The sequence below is a fragment of the Jaculus jaculus genome, chromosome 5, assembly GCF_020740685.1.
Source record: "Jaculus jaculus isolate mJacJac1 chromosome 5, mJacJac1.mat.Y.cur, whole genome shotgun sequence".
Classification (NCBI taxonomy): Eukaryota; Metazoa; Chordata; class Mammalia; order Rodentia; family Dipodidae; genus Jaculus; species Jaculus jaculus.
In genome coordinates, this window is record NC_059106.1 from 44,531,755 (window position 1) to 44,557,790 (window position 26,036).

General features: G+C 43.0%; 1 protein-coding gene across 4 annotated transcripts in view; it reads left to right on the top strand.

The window, feature by feature from the left end:
• Positions 1–26,036, top strand: part of Ube4b (ubiquitination factor E4B) — a 147,237-nt gene that overhangs the window by 31,457 nt on the left and 89,744 nt on the right. For 2 of the 4 annotated variants that reach the window (XM_045149286.1, XM_004657661.2), the window contains 5 exons: positions 3,894–4,080; positions 19,032–19,167; positions 21,912–21,999; positions 22,556–22,700; positions 24,265–24,493. In XM_045149286.1, coding sequence (XP_045005221.1) covers positions 3,894–4,080; positions 19,032–19,167; positions 21,912–21,999; positions 22,556–22,700; positions 24,265–24,493 — 785 coding nt within the window. Of the gene's footprint in view, positions 1–3,893; positions 4,081–7,664; positions 7,786–7,889; positions 8,087–19,031; positions 19,168–21,911; positions 22,000–22,555; positions 22,701–24,264; positions 24,494–24,935; positions 25,347–26,036 lie in introns of those variants that run through there. The other 2 variants (XM_004657660.2, XM_045149287.1) reach the window with 2 other exon arrangements.

Genomic DNA, 26,036 nt, shown 5'->3' on the forward strand with positions numbered 1-26,036 from the left:
CTGAAATTGACTATGTAGTCTCAGGTGGCCTCGAACTCATGGTAATCCTTCTACCTCTGCCTCCCAAGTGCTGGGATTAAAGGTGTGCACCACCACGCCCAGCTGTTTGTTTTGTACTCTTCTATTTTGATGTCATCACTTTTTGTATTCCTGTTATGCAGGTCTTGTGTAGGTAATATTAGCCACTGCGAGGCCATAAACACCATGGCCACTTTGTGTTTGAAGTCTCTTCTCTCTCTAACCTGCTTGCCTGGCAAAACCTCTTCAGTATTGACTCTATCTTTCTGCCTTCATCCCTGAAGCTTTTTGGCTGGAGACAAATGTGCAACCATGTTGGTTAGCCTCATTGGTTTCATTTGAATTCATGATACCATTTTGAGTTGTTGTGAGTTGGTTAGTGTTGCTGGGCGATTCTCCATTGTCTCCTTAGCTCTTCTCTCCAGGCTCATTTCTCATCTGAGGACCTTGTGTCTTGTTTCATCAAGAAGATAAAGGCAGTCAGAACATTTACTTCTCCATTCTTTTCTCCTGCATCTCACCACCTTCTTAACATCTACTCTTGTATCTTCTTACCTATTACTATTGAGTGAGCTGTGTGTTCCCGTCCAGGGTCAGTGTACACATGTGAAAGTGACCCATCTGTCTTTTCTCCTTACCAGAAGACTTGTCTGTGGTACTGCCCTTCTTTCTGACACATTTCCAGTCAGTATGCAGCCACACTTCTTTGTATATATTTATTTATGATAGAAAGAGAAAGAGGCAGATGGGGAGAGAGTGGGTACACCAGGGCTTCTAGCTGTTGCAAACAAACTCCAAATGCATACACCACCTTGTGATCTGGCTTTACCTGGGTACTGGAGATTTGAACTCAGGTCCTTAGGCTTTGCAGGCAAACACTTTAACTGTTGAGTCATCTCTCCAGCCTGTCTTTGTCTTTAAAAACAAGCAGGCACGGGCTGGAGAGATGGCTTAGCGGTTAAGCGCTTGCCTGTGAAGCCTAAGGACCCCGGTTCGAGGCTTGGTTCCCCAGGTCCCATGTTAGCCAGATGCACAAGGGGGCGCACGCGTCTGGAGTTCGTTTGCAGAGGCTGGAAGCCCTGGCGCGCCCATTCTCTCTCTCTCCCTCTATCTGTCTTTCTCTCTGTGTCTGTCGCTCTCAAATAAATAAATAAATAATTAAAAAAAGAATTAAAAAAAAAAACAAAAAAACAAGCAGGCACAAACCTGTCTACATTCTGCTTTCCCATGTCTCCTTACTCCATTCTATTACCTGGTCTTCTTTTAAAAACATATTTGTACTTCCGATCTCTACCCTACTCTCCATTCTTAGACTTGCTCCAATCAGTGTATCATTTCCTCTGTTAAATCCAAATAGCTCTTGCCCAATCTTTGGCTCCCTCCTCACTGTCCAGTCTAGGGGTCAACTGTTAGTCTTCATGTTACCTGATTTTACATTGATGCAGCCAGCTGCTCTTTTATGAGTGTTATCAGTCTAGGAAGCCAGTTTTAGTTCTCCTGGGGAACCAGCCCCAGAGGGCTCTGATACCAGGTTCTCAGTCTTTTTTGGCTTTCACATTCACCTACTGGCCTATCGCAGTTTTCAGACTCTTATCTCTCCACTCTCACCATATGCACCCTCTCCTCTGGGCTTATGGTTTTAAATCCCAAGAACCCTAATTCTCCTCCTGACCTGTGTTCTGTCCAGCATATCATGTACCCACCTGACAACTCCATCTTTGTTTCATAAGCAGGTATCTGTAGGGGTCTTGCCCCCACTCCCTTGTTTTCTCCTCAGAAAGCTGATCTGCTTAGTTGCTTACATCTAAGGTTTACTTATAGTTCTGCCTATCTATTTTGGCCCATCAGCACACTTGGAGATCCTGGAACTCACGCTGTAACCCAAGGCTGGTTTTGAACTCATGATCTTCCTACTTCAGCCTTCCAAGTGTTGGGACTAAAGGCACGTGTCATCATGTCTGGCAATGTTAGCTTTTTTTTTTCGAGGTAGGGTCTCACTCTTGCTCAGGCTAACCTGGAATTCACTCTGTGGTCTCAGAGTGGCCTTGTACTCACAGTGATCCTCCTATCTCTGCCTCCCAAGTGCTGGGATTAAAGGTGTGCACCACCATGCTCAGCTTGTTGTTGGTTTTTTTGTTGTTTGTTTTGTTTTCGATTTTTCGAGTTAGGGTCTCACTGTAGCCCAGGCTTGTTGTTTTTTTGAGGTAGGATCTCATTCAGCTCAGGCTGACCTGGAATTCACTATGTAGTCTCCGGGTGGCCTCTTGAACTCATGGCAATCCTCTTCTTGCCTCTGCCTCCTGAGTGCTGAGATTAAAGGCATGCAACACCACACCTGGCCACTGGTTACTTTTGATTTGAAGAATGTAATTGACCATATTGATTTCAGGGTTATTTCACATATTGTATTTCTGCCCACACACACATTGTCATTTTGTTTTTTGAGTCAGGGTCCAACAGACCAGGGTCAGTAGACCTGGCTAGGCTCCACCTTGCAGCAGTCCTTCTGCCTCTTTCACCTGAGTGCTGCTGGGATTATGCATGTAGGATACTGGCTTGAAAATGTTTTCCCTGTAGCCAGAGAAAAACCTGCCTGACAAAGGAAACAGCAGTCTGTGCTTTTTGTATTTACCTAAGGCCTTAGGGTCTAAAGTTACATTTTATCAACGAAAAGGATTCTTTGAGTCTACAATGTTTCCAAGGTACCTCTAGACAACTTTGTACTTTCTTGAAGAGTCTCTTGGTTAGTAAATGTGAACTAAAAAGTTGCAAGTTTCAATTTTCACTAAGAAGATACTTCCTTGTCATTTGGGTAAGGTACTTGTTTGTCAGAGGAAGAGAGGGTAAGAATTTACATTTTTGGGCCTTACACAATCCTCACAGCAATCCCCTCCCACCTGTGCTTTCCTAGGTGTTCACCACCATGCCCAGCGTGGTGCAGTTTCTACAAAGTGAGTTGGGCCTGGGCGTGGTGGCATATGCCTTTAATCCCAGCACCTGGGATGCAGAGGTAGGAGAATCACTATGAGTGTGAGACAAACCTGAGACTACATAATGAATTCCAGGTAAGCCTGGGCTAAAGTGAGACCCTACCTCAAAAAAACAAAAATAAATAAATAATGAGTTGGGGCTGGAGAGATGGTTTAGTGGTTAAGGCACTTGCCTGCAAAACCTGAGGACCCAGGTTTAATTCCCCAATACCCATGTATACCAAAGTGGCACATTATGTGGACCTGATAGCTTACGTGGGTCCTGGGGAATTGAGCCTTGAACCAGGGTCCTTAGGCTTCACAAGCAAGTGATTAACTGCTAAGCTATCTCTCCAGCCCTTAAAAAATATTTTTATTTATTTATTAGAGAGAGAGAGAGAGAGAATGGGTGTGTCAGGGCCTCTAGCCACTGTAAACGAACTCCAGACGCATGCATCACCTTGTGCATCTGGTTTATGTGGGTCCTAGGGAATTGAACCTAGGTCCTTTGGCTTTGTAGGCAAGGGCCTTAGCTGCTAAGCCATTTCCCAAGCCCTAAAATACTTTTTTTTTTGTTTTTAAATGAGTCGTTAGCTTGTAAGAGTACTAGTTTTCCAAGTTACTTTTCATTTTTTTTTCCCCGAGGTAGAATTTCACTCTAGCCCAGGCTGACTTTGAATTCACTATGTAGTCTCAGGTTGGTCTTGAACTTGTGGCAGTCCTCCCACCTCTGCCCCCCAAGTGCTGGGATTAAAGGTGTGCACCACCATGCCTAGCTCCCAAGTTACTTTTCTTTCCTAATCTGTTTGGTTACTAAAATCTGTGATGGTTACCAACAATGTGAATGTTGGCAATTGTATTTCTGCTTTCAGTCACAGAATGCCCTTTCTCTCCTGTGTTTTGTAGATTCGACGGAGGCGCCTGGCACGACTTGCTGGTGGACAGACCTCCCAACCAACTACCCCGCTTACATCTCCCCAGAGGGAGAACCCTCCTGGGCCTCCGATAGCATCGTCAGCCCCAGGTCCCTCCCAGAGTCTTGGTCTCAATGTCCACAACATGACCCCAGCTACCTCCCCAATAGGTGCAGCAGGTGAGCCTCAGTCTCCTACCTGGAAGCATTTATACTTCTCATCTCAATTCTCTGTAAACTGATGGTCCTGATGTTGCCACAGCAGATTAAAGTAAGCCGTAGCTTAAAGACCTGTTGTCTGTTCATTTAGACAACGAATAATGATGAGCTAAGACTTTCCCAAACCTTCGATTTTCTTTTCTTTTCAAACAGGCTCAGGTTTTATCTCTGATGGGAGGTGACGGTGACTGGATTTGGTTCTGCTGATTTTATGAATTTGGTTGACTCTTCCTCTCTCCTTTCATCTTCCTGTCCTCTCCACAATCATGGGCTATACCAGTGAGCTGCATCCCAGCCTTTAAGATAAAATAATCTGAAAATACAAGGTTCAAATAATGGTCAGAGAGCAATCCTCTGGGTTGCAGATTACTTATTTTGAGGCTATCTTGGCACAGAACTTTTTCTGTAAATTGCACTAGGCACCAGGGTTGAGGCTGGGTGGTAGAGAGAGCACTTGCCAAGCACATGTGAGAGCCTGGGTTCAATCCATAGCACTGCAAAAAACAAGGCAAAATTTACTGCTTAATCCTTTATGGTTAAAATTAATTTCTTTTTTTAAAAAAATTATTCTTAAATTTTATTTAATTTATTTATCAGAGAGAGAGAGAGAGGAGCGGGGAGGGAGAGAATGGGCGCACCAGGGCCTCCAGCCACTGCAACTGAACTCCAGACCATGTGCCACCTTATGCATCTGGCTTACGTGGGTCCTGGGGAGTTGAACAGAGGTCCTTTGGCTTTTCAGGCAAATGCCTTAAAGGCTAAGCCACCTCTCCAGTCCAAAATTAATTTCTTTAAAAATAAATGAATTTGTAGTTGATATCTGGGATTCTCTGTTAAGAAATGATACACTCTACTGGGAACTTGCAAACATTCTTTTCTGCATGAAATTTCTTTCAAACATAAGTGTCACTATTTTATAATTCTTAAGTTATAAAAAAAAGTGCAAAGATCTCTAAGGAGGATATCTGATAGTGTGATTTTTTTTTTAAATGTTATTTTTTTTTATTTGAGATAGAAAGGGGTGGGGGAGAGAATGGGCATGTCAGGGCTTTTAGCCACTGCAAACAAACTCCAGACACATGTTTCACCTTGTGCATCTTGCTTATGTAGGAACTGGAGAATTGAACCTGGGTCCTCAGGCTTCCCAGGCAAGTGCCTTAACAGCTAAGCCATCTCTCCAGCTCTGATAGTATGATTTTTGGCTACTAATTCAACAGTTCAGTACACTGTGCCTTAGACTCCTAGGTAATTCCTCTTTCTGACCTACAGTTGTCAGCTAGAGGGTTGGCAGTTCCTGTTGCCATAAATCATTAGACATCAATGTAGGTTTCTCTCTATGAATGGATAAAACCCATCCATGATTCTCCTATTTATAACTGAGGGCAAGGCACTGGCTGGTAGTCAAGGTGCCTTTTGTCTGAAGAGTTTTTATGTCCATCTCAGAGCAAGTGTGATGGGTTTTGGTAGTTTTGACACATTCGAAACTCCAGTGGTGATTTTCTTCTTTTCCTTAGAAAAAGTGCTCACAACTGTGCTATCTTTTCATTTTAATTGGGTCATCCCTGCGATTCTGATATTTGTGCAGGGTAAAGCCTCTCACATGTTGTCTGTCTTGCTTGGTTACATCACGATTCTGGTTTACATTCATTCCCTATCTGTCCTCTGGTTCCTGCACTGGAAGACTGAAGAAAAACTCAATGCCCTGCTACCATGTCTCTATCATTTCATTCCATCATCACAAGTTCACTAGGCCTATAATACTGCCAGTCAGTTACATTGTCTTTTCCAGTTCACTTTCCCACTCTGAGAGCTGATTTTGCAACTTGTCTTCCAGAATGTAACACCTCATTTTCCCCACACACTATTGCAGACTGTTAAAACAGACACAGGTAGAAGGGAGCTAATATAAGCTCCATCATTACATCCATTGACCTACCTGTAGGTGTGCCCAGTTCTTTAGATAAACTCCTAGTGCCATCAACACCTGTGCCCTAGGTACCATTTATGCTTATGTATGTAGAGCAGTCTCTTTCAGCAGGCTTTCCAACTCTGGTGAACCTTTGTAATAATGTATAAAAAATATACATAATATTAATAATAATAAATACTCTACGGTATATAAGCCTGTATAATACTGTTATTTTCTCATTGTGAAATTAAAAAGAAGAGCTCCATTGCTCCCACTTCCCTTGCCAGGTTTCACCCATCTCTGTAGCCCTTCACAACAACAGTGAAACAAGTTGCTGGTTCTTGTCTCCTCTGTCCTTGCACCTTCTGATGAATCAGCACCAGGTTGGGGAGGCCTCGCGTGGTTATTCTGAGTCACTGCCTCATCTGACTGTCAGCCTCATTGGCGTGGCTTTCGCCTCCCTCCTCCTTGTGTATATTTTTTCTTTTAGCTTCCAGAACCCTGCCCTGTCCTGACTTTAATCTCCTCTTTGCTCCTTCTTAGTTCTTTGTCTGGTGCCTCTTCACTTCCTTGACTTTCAAAGGGCTGGATGCTGGAGTTCAGTCTTTAAAATCGCTACCTGTGTTTATTCTTTTATTGATTTCATCTGGTTTCCTAGCTTTAATTACTCCCAAATTTAGCTCGCTGTGGTGGCACACACACACCTCTAATCCCAGCACTCAGGGCGCAGAGGTAGGAGGATTGCTATGAGTTCCAGGCCAGCCTAAGACTACATAGTGAATTCCAGGTCAGCCTGGGCTCAAGCAAGACCCTACCTCAAAAATAATAATAATAATAATAATAATAATAATAATAATAATAATAAGAGGGGGCTAGGTGCTGGGGCTTAGAGGTTAAGGCGTTTGCCTGCAAAACCTAACAACCTGGGTTCATTTCTCCAGTACCCATGTAAAGCCAGATGCTCAAAGTGCCACATGCATCTGGACCTGCCGTGCTGGAGGCTCTGGTGCACCCATTCTGTCTTCTCTCTTTCTCTGCTTGCAAATAAATAAGTAAACTTAAAAAAAAAAACATGAAAAGCCGGGCGTGCACACCTTTAATCCCAGCACTCGGGAGGCAGAGGTAGGAGGATCATTGTGAGTTCGAGGCCACCCTGTGACTACATAGTGAATTCCAGGTCAGCCTGAGCTAGAATGAGACCCTACCTCGGAAAAGAAAAAAAGAAAAAAACAAAGAATGCCTGGGTGTGGTGATGTACACCTTTAATCCCAGTACTTGGGAGGCAGGAGGATTACTGTGAGTTTGAGGCCAGTTTGGACCTACAGAGTTAATTCCAGGTCAGCATGGGCTAGGGACAGACCCTATCTTAAAAAACAAAACAAAAAAGAATAATTATTTTGTAATTTTCTTAAGTTTATATCTCCAGCTCATACCTGCTCCTTGAACTTCAGACTCATAATCTAATGACCCATTTAACTTCTCTATTTACAAATGTAATAAACTCACATCCAGAAAGAAGCAAGCCTTGATATTTGCTCTCATCTTCCCAATATCCAGGACCCCCTCAGCAATAAATGATTCATTTGTTCTATTTGCTTAAGTCTAAAACATTGTTTCTTCTCTTATTTCCTATGCTAGATTGGGGATTGGAAAACTTTCTGGAAAGGACCAGATAGTCAGTGTTTTTGGCTTTTGAGGCCATAAGGTCACAACTGTTCATCTCTGCTCCTATAGCACAAAAGCAGCCATAGACTACGGTATGTAAACAAACAGGCTAAGTTTCAGTAAATCCTTACTTAGAAGTCCGGGTGGTAAGCTGGAGTAGGTCTGTGGGCTGTAGCTTGTTTATTCCTGTTTTCAGACTGTCAACAGATTGGAACTAGACTCACCACCTCTTCTCTCCTCATCGCCTCCACCGTTGCTGTCCAAGTCCAAGGCATCAGTGTCTCTTGTCTGGATTCCTGGTGTGAACTCCTGTAGTCTCTTCAGACCCAAGTCTTATGGGTCTGTTCTCAAGGTGGAACCACAGGAACCCCACTAATGCCTAAGTACATCATTGTAAGACAACAGTGGTTTCTTTTCTTTCTTTTTAAATTTTATTCTTATTTATTTATTTACTTATTTATTTGACATAGAAAGAGAGAGAGAATGGATGTATCAGGGCCTCTAGCCACTGCATACAAACTCCATATGCATGCATCCCCTTATGTAGCTAGCTAATGTGGATCCTGGGGAATCGAACCAGAGTCCTTTGGCTTTGCAGGCAAATGCCTTAGCTGCTAAGCCATCCCTCCAGCCCAGCAGTGGTTTCTTACAACATGCTGAGTGTGCTATCACAAGCTAACAGGAAGACCTGGGCATCTCTGAATGGTTAGTCTTGGTAGTGCACCTCTATGCTATGGCATTCTAATTATGCTTCTCACTTCATTATTCTAAATCTCCATTATTCATAATCACTAACAGTTGGATATTAGCAATACTTTGGTAGGTTGGGCAAACAAATTTTTGTGATTTACTAAATAAAATGAAAACAGAACCTTTGTAAGAGAAGTAATGTCAGTTCTCTAGAATTCTCCAGTGTCCCTTCTCCTTCCAGTTGAAAGTCTGAGTATCCATCATGCCTCAGGTCTGTGCTATCTGTCACAGTATGTGACCTCTGCCCCACTGCCCCTTTCCTCATTCCTGCAGCTCAGGAAGACTAGCTTCCCTCTGTTTCTGGAACATTCCTGTTGAGACCTGTACATTTTCCATTTCTCTGCCTAGAATTCTTTTTCTTCTTTTTTTTTTTTTTTAAGACAGATCTCTTTTTTTTTTTCTTTTCACAATTTTTTTTTTTTTTTCTGATTCAGGCACTTTCAAGATCATGTTTATTACTTCAGATAAAAAGATAGGAAACATATTAGGGAATCCCTTAAAATTTAATTCTAGAGTTATAACGCCATCTAATATTTTTTCATCAAATGTTAACCAAAAATATTTCTAAACACCTGAAAGCCCCACTATTAACATGAACTATGGTAATAAAAAATCTGACATTTAATTTGTTCAATGTATAGTATTTACATTATGGAACCAAAGGTGCAGTAAGCAGTAATAAAGGGTAAAAATAAACTTTAAAAAGCAAAGGCTCGGAGTCTTACAATGTGCTGATTATCATAATTGTATATAAAAATTGAAGCCCAGCAGAGCGCTCTGGCATGGAAGTCTTCATCATCCGTGTTGCAGTCATTATCTGCTACCATTTACATGCAGCATCTGCTACGACTGAGATTTTATTTCCCCAACAAAGTAGAAGATAAATGACATTTCAGAAAGACAATCTGAGGATAGAAACAGAATAAACTGTACTCAAGATTAGTACTGGTCACAGCCTCTCCCCTACAGAAATCATGAAAACAGTTAAGACTGGGAAGAAAAAAAAAAGTGCACAAAGATATGCAAAGGCCAAGTACCGTGAGTGGCACAGCTCAAAGACGCGGTCGGTTTTGCCATCTAACAATGACTGAAGCAAGTGAGGGGCACCAAGTGTACAAACTAATTTTGAAAAATACTAAAGACATGGGCCAGAGAAGGGCAATTTATATGTAATTCAAACTATATACAGCGCAACTGGAATGCAGCCCATCCCAAACTGGCTTTGTGAAACAATTGGACCTTATGATTTAACAGTTAAAATTATAACAAGTGTAATAAAACAATAGATTTACATGGGAAGCAACATCCAAGGGGCACTTTATATTAAGTATTTAATGTGCTGTTTCAATTTAAAAATAATTTTGCTAAGTATTTCCATTTCTCTGCCTAGAATTCTTTTTCTTCTTCTTTTTTTTTCTTTTCACAAGTTTTTAAAACATTTTCCATGATTATAAAAAATATCCCATGGTAATACCCTCCCTCCCCCCTACCTGCACTTTCCCCTTTGAAATTCCATTCTCCATCATATTACCTCCCCATCTCAATCATTGTACTTATATATATACAATACCAACCTATTAAGTACCCTCCTCCCTTCCTTTCTCTTCCCTTTATATCTCCTTTTTAACTTACTGGCCTCTGCTACTAAGTATTTTCCTCTGCCTAGAATTCTTATGCCCAGTGATTAAATTAATAAGGCTGAGCATGGTGTGATTCCAGCAGGTGAGAGGCAGGAGGATTGTTGCAAGTGCTAGGCCAGCCTAGGCTAATAGCAAAACCCTGTCTCAAAAAAATGAACCATGGCTGGAGGGATGGCTTAGCGGTTAAGACCTATGAAGCCTAAGGACCCAGGTTTGATTCCCTAGTACCCATGTAAGCCAGAAATATAAGGTGGCACATGTGTCTGGAGTTTTGTTTGCAGTGGCTACAGCCCCTGGCATGACCATTCTCTATCTGCTTCTCTCTCTCTCAAGTAAATAAAAATATTTTTTAAAAAAAATGAACCAAGGCTGAGTGGTGCGTGCCTTTAATCCTGGTATTTGGAAGGGACTACAGAGTGAGTGCCAGGTCAGCCTGGGTTAGAGTGAGAGTCTACCTTGGGAAAAAAAAAGACCCAAACAAGGTATTTTAAATTCACTTTCTCAGTAAGGCAATCTTTGACCACTGTTTAAAATTGCAAGCCTCTTTCTAACATGGCAACTTTTTCTTCCAGCTCTTACTGTCAGCTGAAAAAGGAGCTAGTTTATATTACTTGTACATCCTGGTTTGCTTCGTTTGAGACAGGATCTTGCTGTGTAGCAGGCTGGCTGCAAACTTGAGATCTTCATCTTTTACCTCCTGAGTGTTGGACCACGTGCCTGGCTGCATATCCTATTTTATCTGCCTCCTTAATGTGGTGTAAGCTCCAAGGGGATGGAGTCATATGTCCCTTCAGATTACTGCTAGAATTTGTCTTGTGGCGTGAGCGCTCCAGTCTCTATCTTCATCTTCACATGGCCATATTTTCTGTTTCTTCTGTTCCTTTATTCCCTTAAATTTTCCTCTTTTTGAAAAGATAGCTGTATTAGATTAGGGACCACTATTGTCCAGTATGATTTCATCATAAATTGCTGTGTCCGAAGCCGTTAGTACCAGCACTTGGGAGGCTGAAATTGGAAGATTGTGAGTTTAAGGCCAGCCCAGGGCTACAGAGTGAGTTCTAAATCAGCCTTGAGCTAGCTAGAGTGAGACCTGCCTCAAAAAAAAAGAAAAGAAAATTGCTATGTATACAAAAACTCCATTTCCAAATTGGTTTATTCCTTCCTTCTTTTCCTTTTTCCTCTTTCCTTTCCTTTCTTTTTCCTTTTCCTTTTCCTTTTCCTTTTCCTTTTCCTTTTCCTTTTTCTTTTTCTTTTTCTTTTTCTTTTTCTTTTTCTTTTTCTTTTTCTTTTTCTTTTTCTTTCTTTTTCTTCTGTTGAGGTAGAGTCTTACTCTAGCCTAGGCTGACCTGGAACTTGTACTGTAGTCCCAGGCTGGTCTCACACTCAAAATGATTCTCCTACCTGTGCTGGGACTTAAGGTGTGTGCCACCATACCCACCCAACATCTCACTTCCCAAATCGAAATGTTATTATTTGTTTAAATTTTTCCTTCCTTCCTCCCTTTAAACACAGGTAGGACATAGACTTACCAGTTTTATCCTCTCATTCCTAGTACCATATTTATTAGCATGTTAACTAATAGTCACTCTGTGAATGCCCTTCATTAAATGGCTAACAGAATGAGAAAATTATTTTTATAGGAAGTGTTAAAACTAAAATAAGAATTGAGTTTTATTTATTAAATATTTATGTATTTATTTATGAGAGAGAGAGGTAGACAGAGAGAAAGAATGGGCATGCGAGTGCTCTTGCCACTGCAAATGAAAAGATGTACCATCTTGTGCATGTGGCTTTATGTGAATGCAGGGAAATTGCATTAGAATCAGCAGGCTTTGCAAGCAAGTACCTTGAAATGCCAAGCCATCTCCACAGCCCTTGATATTTCCAGCACACTACTCCTTAACCATGACTGATACGGTTTTTTTTTTGTTTGTTTGTTTTGTTTTGTTTTTGAAGGTAGGGTCTCACTTTAGCCCAGGCTGACCTGGAATTCAATATGGAGTCTCAGGGTGGCCCCGAACTCATGGCGATCCTCCTACCTCTGCCTCCTTAGTGTGGCCAATATTTTTAAGAATTCCTGAATCTATTCGTTTTCTTCTGACATTAAAAAAAAAAAAAAGTCACTGCAAAATAATTCAGATGTGCATAGCATGACTGATGCCTGGGAAATTCCTGTGGAGTCCCTGATGTTCTAGCCCTTCTCCCACCACAGGATATTGGAGTTCTGGATTTGTTCATTATTCTCACAGGTTTTTAAAGATTTTTCACTGAATAGCTATTTCAGTTTAACAAGAAAGATTGTCTGAGGAAGCATTGAGATCATTCAGAAGTGAACAGGGGATTATAACTCAGGTTGTGTGTGCTATGATGGATCATAGGCATGTCTAGGGAGGCAAGAAAGATAGAGTATTTAAAGGTAAAATGAGGGAGGAGTTTCTTTTCTTTATTTTTTTCTTCGAGGTAGGGTCTCCTTCTAGTCTAGGCTGACCTGGAATTCATTATGCAGTCTTAGGCTGGCCTCAACTCACAGTGATCCGCCTACCTCTGCCTCCCTAGTGCCGGTATTAAACATGTGTGCTACCACGCCCAGTAGGGAGTAGCTATTCGTTGTTCTGAAACAAGTCCCATTGGCTACATGAATCAGTAACAAGGGTGGTTTCCGATCAGGGTTGATCTTTCATGGCCTCCCTGCTTCACATTGATTTGGGTTTGGCATAAGTGACTTTTGATTCCAACAACTTTCAGTTACATGATACTAGTTTTTCATCTGGTTTTTCGAGGTAGTCTCTTGCTCTAGCCCAGGCTGACCTGGCATTCACTATGTAGTCTCAGGGTGGCCTTGAACTCATGACAATCTTCGTATTTCTGCCTCCTGAGTGATGGGATTAATGGTGTGTGCCATCATGCCCAGCTTGCTTTTTCATCTCTTATAACTTGATATATTTGGACCATGTTTTTTTTTCTCAATTTTTATTAGCATCTTCCATAATTATAAAAAATATCCTATGGCAATGCCCTCCCTCCCCCCACTTTCCCCTTTGAAATTCCATTCTCCATCAGCTCCCCTCCCCATCTCAGTCTCTTTTTTTTTTTTTTTTTTTTTTGGTTTTTCGAGGTAGGGTCTCACTCTAGCCCAGGCTGACCTGGAATTCACTATGGAGTCTCAGGGTGGCCTTGAACTCACGGCGATCCTCCTACCTCTGCCTCCCGAGTGCTGGGATTAAAGGCGTGCGCCACCACGCCCGGCTCAGTCTCTTTTATTTTGATGTCATGATCTTTTCCTCCTCTTATGATGGTCTTGTGGAGGTAGTGTCAAGTGCTGTGAAGTCAGGGATATCCAGGCCATTTCATGTCTGGAGGGAACATGTTGTTGTAAGGAGTCCTACCCTTCCTTTGGCTCTTACATTCTTTTCGCCACCTCTTCCGCATTAGACCCTGAGCCTTGGAAGGTGTGATCAAGATGTTACTCAGTACTCCAGTCACTTCTTTCAAGCACCATGATACATTCTGAATCGTCCCAAGGTCACTGCCATCTGAAAAGAGAAGGTTCTCTACCCAAAGTGAGAGTAGCATTAATATAAGGGTATGAATATTAAGAGAAGTGCTTACTGGGCAGTTTGATAAGCATAGTATATACATTTATCCAGACATCAGCAGACGTTACACCCCTAGAGCTCATGACTACCCCCTGTTTTAAGTTTTCAGTATGAGAGATGTGTTCCCTCCCATGGAGTGGGCCTCCAGTCCAATTGGAGGGCAGTTGGTTTCCACCATGATAGACGTGCCACTGTTGCACCCATTGGCTCATTTGGCCCGACTGGCCAAATATAAGGCTTGCAGTATCCACTGTTGAGTATCTTCACTGGTGGTATCTCTCCCATTGAACTACATGTAGAATGGCTTCTTCCAGCTTTCTGTCAGCTGGTCTACATGGAGGAGGTTATCAGCTCAGTTCCAGCAGGATTTCTCAGTAGCCTTGCAGTTGGGCCATACTTTTATTAATGGAGATGGCCACTTTTTCATTCTTCTTTACTTTTTGTTTGTTTGTTTGTTTTTCAAGGTAGGGTCTCACTCTAGACCAGGCTGACCTGGAATTCACTATGGAGTCTCAGGGTGGCCTCAAACTCATGCCAGCCACTGCAAAGGAACTCCAGATGCATGTGCCCCTTGTGCATCTAACATGGGTCCTTTGGCTTTGCAGGCAAGCACCTTAACTGCTAAGCCATCCCTCCAGCCCCCCTATTTATTTTTTTTTAATTTTTAAAAGTTATTTATTTATTTGAGAGTGACAGAGAGAAAGAGGCAGACAGAGAGAATGGGCGCACCAGGGCTTCCAGACACTGCAAACGAACTCCAGATGCTTGCGCCCCCTTGTGCATCTGGCTAACGTGGGTTCAGGGGAATCGAGCCTCAAACTGAGGTCCTTAGGCTTCACCGGCAAGTGCTTAACCACTAAGCCATCTCTCCAGCCCCCCTATTTGTTTTTTAATTTTTTAGAGAGAGCAAGAGAGACAGAATTGGCACACCAGGGCCTCAGCTACTGCAATCGAACTCCAGACACTTGCATCACCTAGTGGGCATGTGCGACCATATGCTTACCTTACTTTTGTGCATCTTGCTTAAGTGAGTCCTTAGGCTTTGCAGGCAAGGGCCTTAATTGTTAAGCCATCTCTCCAATCCCTAGTTATTTCTTTTATATTTAAGATTTAAGGCTTAAACTCTTTAAAAAATTCATTTACTTATTTGTGTGTATGGGTACATTAGGGTCTCTTGGCATTGCAAAGAGAAGTCCTGATGCTTGCACTGCTTTATGTGGGTGGCTGGGGAATTGAACCAAGGCCAGCTGGGTTTGCAGCTGAACCATCTCTCTCGCCCCAGATTAGGACTTTTTGCAGGTCAAACACAATACTAGGTTATGGAACTGCAAAAATGAGCATGACTCATTGTCCTTCTTTGAGTAACCATTTAGTCAATCCATTGGGGGACAAAATATTTTTATTTTTTAAAATTTATTTTTGTTTATTTTTATTTATTTGAGAGTGAGAGAGAGAGAGAAAGAGGCAGAGAGCAAGAGAGAGAATGGGCACACCAGGGCTTCCAGCCACTGCAGACAACTCCAGATGTACGTGCCCCCTTGTGCATCTGGCTAATGTGGGTCCTGGGAAATTGAGCCTCGAACTGGGGTTCTTAGGTTTCACAGGCAAGCGCTTAACCGCTAAGCCATTTCTCCAGCCCAGGATAAAGTATTTTTTATTTGCATCTAAAATGTCTGCCAGCTGCATGGATTATATTGTTTTACCTTTGGTCAGAAAAGCTTCTTTCTTCCCTATCCTCCCTTTTGGATTTTCAAGGTAGGGTCTCACTCTAGCCCAGGCTGGCTTCAAACTGAGAGCAATCCTCCTATCTCTGCCCCTCATGTGCTGGGATTGAAGGCATACGCCACCACACCTGGCTTCATTTCTTCTCCCTGTTTACATGTTTTTGTGATTGCCTGTTCACCTTGATTGCTTATCCCTGGAGGATGACTTTATTCCATAGTTCTAGAATGATGTGTTTCTTCCTTTCCTCTGCTTCCTTTAGTGTTGACCCATTTATCTTGGATGCAGATGTATCTGACTCGGGCCTTACACTTCCTAGTAGAAGTGGCTTCTCTGCAGATGTGGTCACTCTTGCTCAAGATCACTCCAGTAAGCCCTTTATTGATGAATTGTGACAAGCTTTTGACTTACGTTGTGCAGTTCATTGATAGCATCCTCTTGATGCTGCATCCAAACATTTTCAAAATACTCTTAAAATCAGTGTGATCTTGCATATGGAGTAAGTTCCTTCCAGATACAGAGATTCCAGCACTAGGGAGGCAGAGAGGTAGGAGGATTACTGTAAGTTCAAGGCCATCCTGGGACTACAGAGTGAAACCCAGGTCAGTCTGAGTTAGAGTGAGAACCTACCTCGGAAAAACTTAAAAAAAAAAGAAAGAAAGAAAGAAAAAGTTGAGCTTGCAACTTGAGACTTCAAGCAGGCCAAACCCAGCTGGGGAAGAGGCATGCCACTGGGAGAGGAATCCTATAGTTCAGCCCAATTGGTATGTAAATAGCAGTTTGAATGTTGGAGAGATGGCTTACCGGTTAAGACACTTTCTTTCCTGTAAATGACTGAGGCTTGATTTTTTTTTTTTTTTTTTTTGGTTTTTCAAGGTAGGGTCTCACTCTAGCCCAGGCTGACCTGGAATTCACTATGGAGTCTCGGGGTGGCCTCGAACTCACAGCGATCCTCCTACCTCTGCCTCCTGGGTGCTGGGCTTTTTTTTTTTTTTCCTTGGTTTTTTGAGGTAGAGTCTTACTCTGGTCCAGGCTGACCTGGAATTCAATCTGTAGTCTCAGGGTGGCCTCGAACTCATGGCGATCCTCCTACCTCTGCCTCCTGAGTGCTGGGATTAAAGGTGTGCACCACCACGTCCGCCTTTGATTCTTTTATTTATTTGTTTGTTTGTTTATTTATTTATTTGAGAGAGAAAGGAGGGGAGAGAAAATGGGCACGTCAGGGCCTCCAGTCACTGCAAATGAACTCCAGATGCATGTGCTCCTTGTGCATCTGCCCTATGTGCGTCCTGGGGAATCGAACCAGTATCCTTTGGCTTTGTAGACAAACACCTTAACCACTAAGCCATCTCTCCAGTCCTGAAGTTTGATTCTTTAGTATCCATGTAAGCCAGATGCACAAGGTGGCACATGTAGCTGGAGTTTTGTTTGCAGTGGCTATAAGCCTTGGCATGCTCATTCTTTCCCTCTCTCTCAAATAAATAAATAAAAAAAAACAAAATGATACTATTAAAAAACAAAAGAGCACTTTGAGCTCTGGCTGTTTGTGTTTGCTAGTGTTGGTTTCCCTGTCTCTCTCTGATATGCTGATATATGGTGAGCCGGCTTCTTCCACCACTGATGGTGTTTCTCCTAGATTTTGTAAGCTTGAAATTAACCCTTTCTCCCAGAGTCTGTTTCTGGCTGGGTGCTTGTCCCAGCAGTGTGAAGCTACCTGCAACAGTACCGTTGATTTGCTAAGTGTGCGTCTTTCTTTTTAAAAATATTTTGATTTGCCGCGCATGGTAGTGCACGCCTTTAATCCCAGCACCTGAGAGGCAGAGGTAGGAGGATCATTGTGAGTTCAAGGCCACCTTGAGATTACATAGTGAATACCAGGTCAGCCTGAGCCAGAGTGAAACCCTACCTTGAAAAACCAACCAACCAACCAAACAACAAAAAACCCAATAACAACAAAATTATTTACTTGTAAGGATAGAGAGAAAGAATGTACACACCAAAGTCTCTTGCTGCTGCAAAAACAAACTCCAGATGCATGTGCTACTTTGTGCATGTGACTTTAGGGTACTGGGGAATTGAATCCAGGCTTCACCACCTAGAGCAGAGAGAAGCTGTATATAATTTGGAATTCATCTGTAAGGAGATTTGCCCCTTCTCCCTTGACATTGATTTAACTGCCTTTGTCTGTACAAGTTCATGTATACTTACTCTGTTCTTTGGGTTACGATCCAACTAGCCACATTATCTATTTCACACAAGTGGTTCTGGTCTTGACCATGGATGCTCGTCTAGATTGGATCCTCTGTCTATATTTGCCGTGTGCCTCTGTCTATCTGTCAGAGGGAAGAAGGGAAGGAGGGAGGAAAGGAATATGGGTACAACAAGGCCTCCTACTACTGCAAAAAACTCCAGATCATGCGCCCCTTTGTGCATTTGGCTTTATGTGGGAACTGGGGAATTGAACCCTTCCAGGGTTTGAACGGCTTCCAGGCTTTACAAACAGGAACCTTTAATTGCTGAGCCATCTCTCCAGCCCCTCCATGTAACTTTTAAGTACTGTCCTCCTGGATGCTTTACAATGCTCCAGGCTCATTGTAGGTTTTCACTGTCAACCTATTTCTCTAGTATGTAGTCTTGGTCTTTGAGTCAGAGTCTCATTCTAATCCAGGCTGACCTAGAACTGACTTTGTAGCCTATGCTGGCTCCTGAATGCTGGGATTAATATTATTTAAAAAAATTTAATTTATTTATTTATGAGAGAGAAAGAGACAGAGAGAGAATGGGCATGCCAGGGCCTCTCACCACTGCATACAAACTCCAGACACATGCGTCCCCTTGTGCATCTGGCTTACGTGGGTCCTGGGGAATCGTGCCTCAAACCGAGGTCCTTAGGCTTCACAGGCAAGTGCTTAACCACTAAGCCATCTCTCCGGCCCTGTTTTTTGAGGTAGGGTCTCACTCTAGCCCAGGCTAAATTGGAACTTAACTATGTATTCTCAGGATGGCCTTGAACTCTGCAATCCTCCTCCTCCTGCCTTCCGAGTGCTGGGGTTAAAGGCGTGTGCCACCATGCCCGGCTAATAAGAGCCTTTAACTGCTGAACTGCTGAGTTATCTCCTCAGCCCCCATTAGTGTATCCTTTTTTTGTTTGTGTTTGGAGGTAGATTCTCCTAGGCTGACATGGAGTTCAATATGTACTCTCAGGCTGGCCTCAAAGTTGCAGCAATCCTCCTACCTCTGCCTCCTGAGTGCTGGGGTTAAAGGCACGCACCACCACACCCAGCATGTTATTGTATCTTATTTTCAGTAGTATTTCAAGAAAATTTCTGGACTATCTTGAAAAGTAATATGTATGTTGGGACATAATTTGAATAGTTGAAACAGTGATGATAAGTCAGTTTGAAGAATCAAGTATGGCTCTGTTTCTGACTTTATGGTGTCTAATGAGAAATTTTGGTTTCTCTCTAATGTTCCTCCAATTTTAATATTACTTTATCCTTTAATATTGTCTGATAAGAATTCCTCAGTTGCTAAGCACTGCGAGATATAAATACAGATGTTACTGTTGTCTGTGCAGTTGAACTTGACATCGGTTGCCTGGGCCTTTGTCTTCCCTGCTTTCCTGTGTAGGAGTCACCCACCGGAGCCAGAGCAGCGAAGGAGTCAGTTCTCTCAGCAGCTCGCCTTCCAACAGCCTTGAGACGCAATCTCAGTCCCTCTCGCGTTCTCAGAGCATGGATATTGATGGTGTCTCCTGTGAGAAAAGGTAACGTGAAGCCAACTGTAATGTCCTCTTTATAGGCAGGGAAAGACTGACTTACTGTAGTCTGTAGTGCAGTAGTCTACAATGCTGGTCCTTATCAAAGTAGAGCCAATTTCCTTAAATTGAAAGTATTTTTTTATTATGAAATATTCCTTATGTATTTGTTGGTATCAGATGTCTTTTATAAAGTAAGGCATTGGTGGTTATAAAAAAAAAAACACCTTCAGGGCTGGAAAGATGGTTTAGTGGTTAAGGCACTTGCCTGGGAAGCTTAAGGCCCCAGGTTCGATTCCCCAGTACCCACATAAGCCAGATTCACAAGGTAGTGCATGACTCTGGAGTTTGCAGTGGCTGGAGACCCTGGCATGCCAATTCATATTCATATTTATACATTCTCTTTCTCTCTCTCTCTCTCTCTCTATATGTGTGTGTGTGTGTGTGTGTGTGTGTGTGTGTGTGTGTGTGTATCCATCCATATCCGAAGAGATGGCTCAGTGGTTTAGGTGCTTGCTTGCAAAGCTTGATTATCTCGGTTCGATTCCTGAGTACTCACATAAAGCTAGATGCATAGTGCTGTGCATGCATCTGTAGTATTTTTGCAGTGGCAGGAATCTTTGATGCACCCCCTATCACTCTCGCTGCTTCCAAATAGATAAAAATATTTGGGGGTGTGTTGCTGGAGAGATGTCTTAGCAGTTAAGGCACTTGAATGCAAAGCCTAAGGACCCCCCAGGTTTGATTCCCTAGTACCCAGGTAAGCCAGATGCGCAAGTGGCGCATGCACCTGGAGTTGTTTGCGCCCATCCCACCCCTCCCCGTCAAATAAGTAAAATAAAATAAAATAAATATTAAAAAGAACATATGCAGCTGGTAACTAGGCATGGTGGCACACACCTTTAATCCCAGCACTTGGAAGGCCAAAGTAGGAGGACTGGCGTTAATTCAAGGCCACCCTGAGACTACATAGTTAATTCCGGGTCAGCCAGGCCTAGAGCCAGACGCTACCTCAAAGAAACAAAAACAAAGCTGGTGTGGTGGTGCCTTTAATCCCAGGCAGAGGTAGGAGAATCGCTGTGAGTTTGAGGCTATTCTGAGACTACATAGTGGATTCTGGGTCAGCCTGGGCTGGAGTGAGACCCTACCTTGAAAAAAAAAAAAAAAAAAGGCTAAAGAGATGACCTAAAGACCCAAGTTCTATCCTCCAGGACCTACATAAGCCAGATACATATGGTAGCACATGTATCTGGAGTTCCTTTACAGTGGTTGGATGCCCTGGCGTGCCCATTCTGTCTCTCTCTGTGTCTCTCTCTCTCCCCGCTCTCTTGTAAATCAATAAAAGTAAAAAATTACAAATTAAAAAAAAAATACAATATAGAGCATGAGAGATGGCTCAGTGATTAAGGCTCTTTCCTGCAAGCCTGTTGACCTAGTTCAGTTCTCCATTACCCATGGAGAGCCCATGCACAGAGTAGGACATGTCTCTAGAGTCCCTTTGTGGCAGCCAAAGGCTTTGGTATGCCCGTTCTCTCTGTCATTCTAGTCAGAATCTGTCAAGACTTTTGTTTTGTTTTGTTATTGTTATTTTGAGGTAGAGTCTTGCTCTAGCCCAGGATGACCTGGAATTCACTATGTAGTCTCAGGCTGGCCTCAAATTCAGAGCAATCTTCCTACCTCTGCCTCCTGAGTGCTGGTATTAAAGGTATGCGCCACCACACCCGGCCCCACTCTTTCTTTTTAATAATATATCTTTTATTTATTTATTTGACAGAGAGAATGGTTACACCAGGGTGTCTAATTGCTACACACAAACTTCAGATGCATGTGCCATCTTGTGCATCTGGCTTATGTGGGTCCTGGGGAATTGAACTTGGGACTTTTGGCTTTGCAGGCAAGAGCTTTAACTGCTAAGCCATCTCTCCAGCCCTTCTAACAAGATTTTTAAAATTTATTATTATTTTGTTTAATTTTTATGTATTTTTTTGAGAGCAACAAAGAGAGAGAGAAAGAGGCAGATAGACAGACAGAATGGGTGCTCCAAGGCCTCCAGCCACTGCAAACAAAACTCCAGATGCATGTGCCACCTTGTGCATCTGTCTTCCATGGGTCCTGGGGAATTCAGCCTCAAATTTGGGTCCTTAGACTTCACAGGCAAGCGCTTAACCACTAAGCCACCTCTCCAGCCCTCCTAACAGGATTTTTTAAAAAATATTTTTTGTTCATTATTTATTTATTTGAGAGCGACAGACACACAGAGAAAGACAGGTAGAGAGAGAGAGAGAGAATGGGCACACCAGGGCCTCCAGCCACTGCAAACGAACTCCAGACGCGTGCGCCCCCTTGTGCATCTAGCTAACGTGGGACCTGGGGAACCGAGCCTCGAACCGGGGTCCTTAGGCTTCACAGGCAAGCGCTTAACTGCTAAGCCATCTCTCCAACCCTCTAACAGGATTTTTATGGAACTAGTTAAGCTAATTCTTAAGTATGTGCAGCGGCAGAAAAGCTAGGTGTAACCACAATACATTTGATGTAAGACCTGTTGAGAGGGTTTCATTGCTAAGAGTGGTGCTGACTTGTGGACAGCTGGTCTAGTAGAGTGCAATACCATCACACATTTATGATATAGTGATTTCAAGGCTAGCCTGAGACTATATAGTGAATTCCTGGTCAGCCTGGCCTAGAGTGAGACCCTACCTCAACCAAAATAATCTCACAAAGGTGAGCAACTTACTTGTCTTTTCTACTTAAAGCATGTCCCAGGTGGATGTGGATTCAGGAATTGAAAATATGGAAGTGGATGAAAACGACCGAAGAGAAAAAAGGAGCCTCAGTGACAAGGTTTGTAGAGAGAAGTCAAAGCTCTGTGAGGCTCTTTGGTTTGGTTTGGTTCTGGTGTCATGCATGATACAGGTAGTCATACCATTCAGTTCACTTGTTAGAAACGCTGTAGCCGCCCCTGTATGCAGCTTTAAGTCGTGGGTCTTAGTCTGCTAGTGGTGGCCATAGTACAGTTCATGTTGCTCTTCAGCAATTGCAAAGTCCTGGGGTATTTAAAGTTTGGGAAAACTCTTGAAAGAATATTGGTTATGTACCTGGAGTGCTAACCTGGTCCTTGAGAATTCATAAAAGTAAGTAGATGGATATGTATATCCATCTGGTCTCTTTCTGGGTGGTGACTCATAATGCCCTTGCTCTTGCATGCACCACTGTATATTATATTGTAAGCTCATGAGACCTAGATGTTGTAACTTTGAAGTTGTCAGGCTCAGTTTTTTTCTTAGTGAGTGAATGGTATTATGCATTTAAAATAGTCTCATTTATAAATGAAGTTTGAGTACAATGTATAACTCAAGCTTCCTGTTGTGAATTAACTTTAAGTCTTCTTATTTCCCAGGAGCCTTCTTCAGGCCCTGAAGTGTCTGAAGAGCAAGCCTTACAGCTGGTCTGTAAGATTTTCCGTGTCTCTTGGAAGGACCGGGATAGAGATGTCATCTTTCTTTCTTCTCTTTCTGCGCAGTTTAAACAAAACCCAAGAGAAGGTAAGAATTCTTTTCAGCAGGCTTTATTTTCCCCAGAGCATTTAGGAAGAAGCATGAAGAGAGCTTTGAGCTTCTCTGCTGTCCACGTTCTCTCTGACTTGCTGGGGGCCAGACACGTGTCTTCTTGGTAAGGATACTGCTGTTTAATCACTCCTTTCCACTAATGTTCTTCATAATAATTTTTGCTTATGACTTCTTCAGAAGTAAACTACATTAACAAATTAATGGTTTCTGCTATAACAGGGTTGAAGCTTTTTTTCCTTTGTACTAGAAGGTAATAGCTCTTTTATAAAGTAGACACAAACTGGGTGTGCCCCAGGGAATCTGAGAGAAATATAACCCAGCTGCATTTGTAAAGTCACCTCTATAGTTGGGGGTGTCTTTTCACAGTTGATGTGCATTCCTCAGCTGCTGTCTCTAAGTGCTTCCCAGGCCATGTGTCCACAGCAGAACATATTCGTTTGATTAAATTGTTTAGCAAAATAGGACATAATGATATTTTGCTGTGTTATCAGGATTCTATTTTAGGAAGTTAGTTGAGCCATACATGATAGCATATTTGGCAAGATAAAGCATTATGGGACACTGTAGGTTTTGTTTTGTTTTGTTTTTCTTTACATTAGTCTTTTGCAGTACCGGAAAGATAGGGGGTCTACTAGAGGTTGGTTGGTTGGTTAGCTTATTCATTTAATTAAATTAATTAATTAATTAATTTATTTATTTGAGGGGTCAGGTAGAGAAGAGAAAGAATGTGCACGGCAGGGTCTCTAGCCACTGCAAATGAACTCCAGACACATTTGCCACCTTGTGCATCTGTCTTTATATGGGTATTGGGGAATTGAACCTGGGTCCTTTAGCTTTGCTGGCAAGTGCCTTAACTGCTAAGCCATCTCTCCAGCCCCTTATTTATTTATTTATTTGAAATGCTCCTTGCTTTCACCTGCAGTGGGATGTGCTTACCTGTGGTAGCTAGGGGCAATATGTGGTATCCCCACCATCACTCCTTTCCCTCCTGTCCTACTTGAGTCAGAGTCTCACTGATTCCTGAGCTTGCTGGTTTTTTTTTTTTTTTTTTTTTTTTTGCAAGCCCTGGTGATTTCACGTCCCTGGTCCCCACAGGACTGGGATTCCAGATATTTATGGCCACATCCAGCTGTTTTATGTTGGTCCTGAGGATCAAACTCCAGTGGTTTCTCAGGCTCTGATGCTGGCACAGGAAGTACTCTTAATGACTGAGCCATCTCTCCAGCCCTAAATAAGCTTTTAAGTTTGGAATGATTTTACGTTTAGAGAAAAGATGTAAAGGTAGTATCAGGAGTTTCTGTTCCCTTCACTTAGTTGTCCTGAGGTTAAGCTGTGGCATGTTTGCCAGAACTTAGATTACTGTTGACTAAACTCTAGACTTTATTTGGGTTTTATCAGGCTTTTGTGTAAGGTCCTTTTCACAGATCAGAATCTGACCCAGGGTAGCACACAGAACCACTCTGGTTATGTGGGGCTTATTGTACGACTGTGCAATTGAAGAGCCATATGTAACCTGTTCTTTATTCTGCCGTCCCAACAGTGTTCTCCGATTTTAAGGATTTGATTGGCCAGATTTTAATGGAAGTGCTGATGATGTCTACCCAGACCCGAGATGAAAATCCATTTGCCAGTCTGACAGCCACATCACAGCCCATTGCTGCAGCAGCTCGGTCACCAGACAGAAACCTCATGCTGAACACTGGCTCCAGTTCAGGAACGAGCCCCATGTTCTGCACCTTGGGTTCCTTCAGTGCCAGCTCATTGTCGAGGTCAGTTTGATCCTCTGCGCAGCTGGTTGATATCACAGGAGACATATAAAGGGTGTTGGAGGAGGAGAATGCATATTCTCAGTGTTGACCTGTGCCATGGAGGTTATGCTGTATTGTGGGGGATGGGTGTAGTCATTGAAGTGGTGGTATTTTTTTCTTGATTGAATTTCTTGGCTTTCCATGGCTAGGTTAAAGATAGATTAAAGTCAAAAAGTGAGTGGCTCTGTACACTATGTCACTCTTTGAAAAGAGGCCATCAAGGTCTCTGGATCAGTGTAGCAGTTAGAGTCTAGTCATTAAATGCTCTCTGATTGATGTGCTTGAACTCTTAGAAAAGTGAAATAGACTATCCTTTAAAAGACTGATATTTTCCATTTTAGTTATCGCAAGTTTTTCTTTGATTTTTCTCTTCTTTCTTTCTTTCTTTTCTCAACTGATTTAGCCTCTATGAGACTAGCCCAGCTCCCTCTCCCAGTCTCTGGAGCTCTGCGCCAGTGCTGAGTCCATCCTTTGCCTCACCTTCCCATGCCGCCAACCAGACGGCTGTACCTTCAGCTTCCCTCAGCCCTCACAGCACTACTTCTGGAACTGCAGCCGGAAGCCAGTCCTCGTCCCCTCGTTACCGGCCCTATACAGTCACGCACCCGTGGGGGTCTTCACCTTGCCCTACACCACGGTCAATAGGCACCTCCGTTCTGTCTAGCTCCCCAGGCCTCCCTGCCCACTCCAGTAGCCCCCAAGCAGTACCTGCCAGCAATTCCAGACAGAGGCCCAGCAGCATGGGCCCAGCCTTGCCAACGGCCTCACCCAGTGCTGCGAGCAGACGTCCCTCCTCCCTGCGGATCTCTCCTAGGTATTTATTTGCAGGAGAGCTGCGTGTGTGTTTGCAGTGCAGGGAAAGGAGATTAACCTGGTTTGGAAGAACTGCTGTGTGACACTGACCTCAGCTGAGTGGTGGGAGTTGTTTGGGGTTATTAACCTGTGTTGCTGGCTAGTTTGGAAGGCATGTGCCCCAATCCCATGTTTCTGCCAGGCTTTGATCACATGTGAGAACGTCAGGTTGCGCTGTTGTGCGCTCCTTTCTGGCCCTCTTTACCCCTGCCCTCTGTCTACACAAAAACAGGAAGATTACATTTTTAGGATCATGTGTTATTCCTCATTACAAATGAATTTTAGACACTGTAGTCTGTATTGCATTTGCAAACTGGGGTGCTCAGGACCACTTTTTGAACTATGCCAAGAGTGATTGAAATAGACCCAGGGATTGTGGGCAGATCTGGGCCCATGACTTCTCTTTCTGGTGAGGCAGCTTCATGCCTGTATGCCTTGAGCTTTGATTACATATAGCTTCAGTCTCTTGGAATGCAGCAGCATCACAGTTCCACGAATCCAGTGGCCCCTTCTCAAATGACATGTGCATTTCTGTTACCTAGGGAATTGTTTTTCTGCACATCAGTGGAGAAAACATTTAGTATAAGGTTTATTTAAAATGATAGCAGAACCGGGCGTGGTGGTGCACGCCTTTAATCCCAGTACTTGGGAG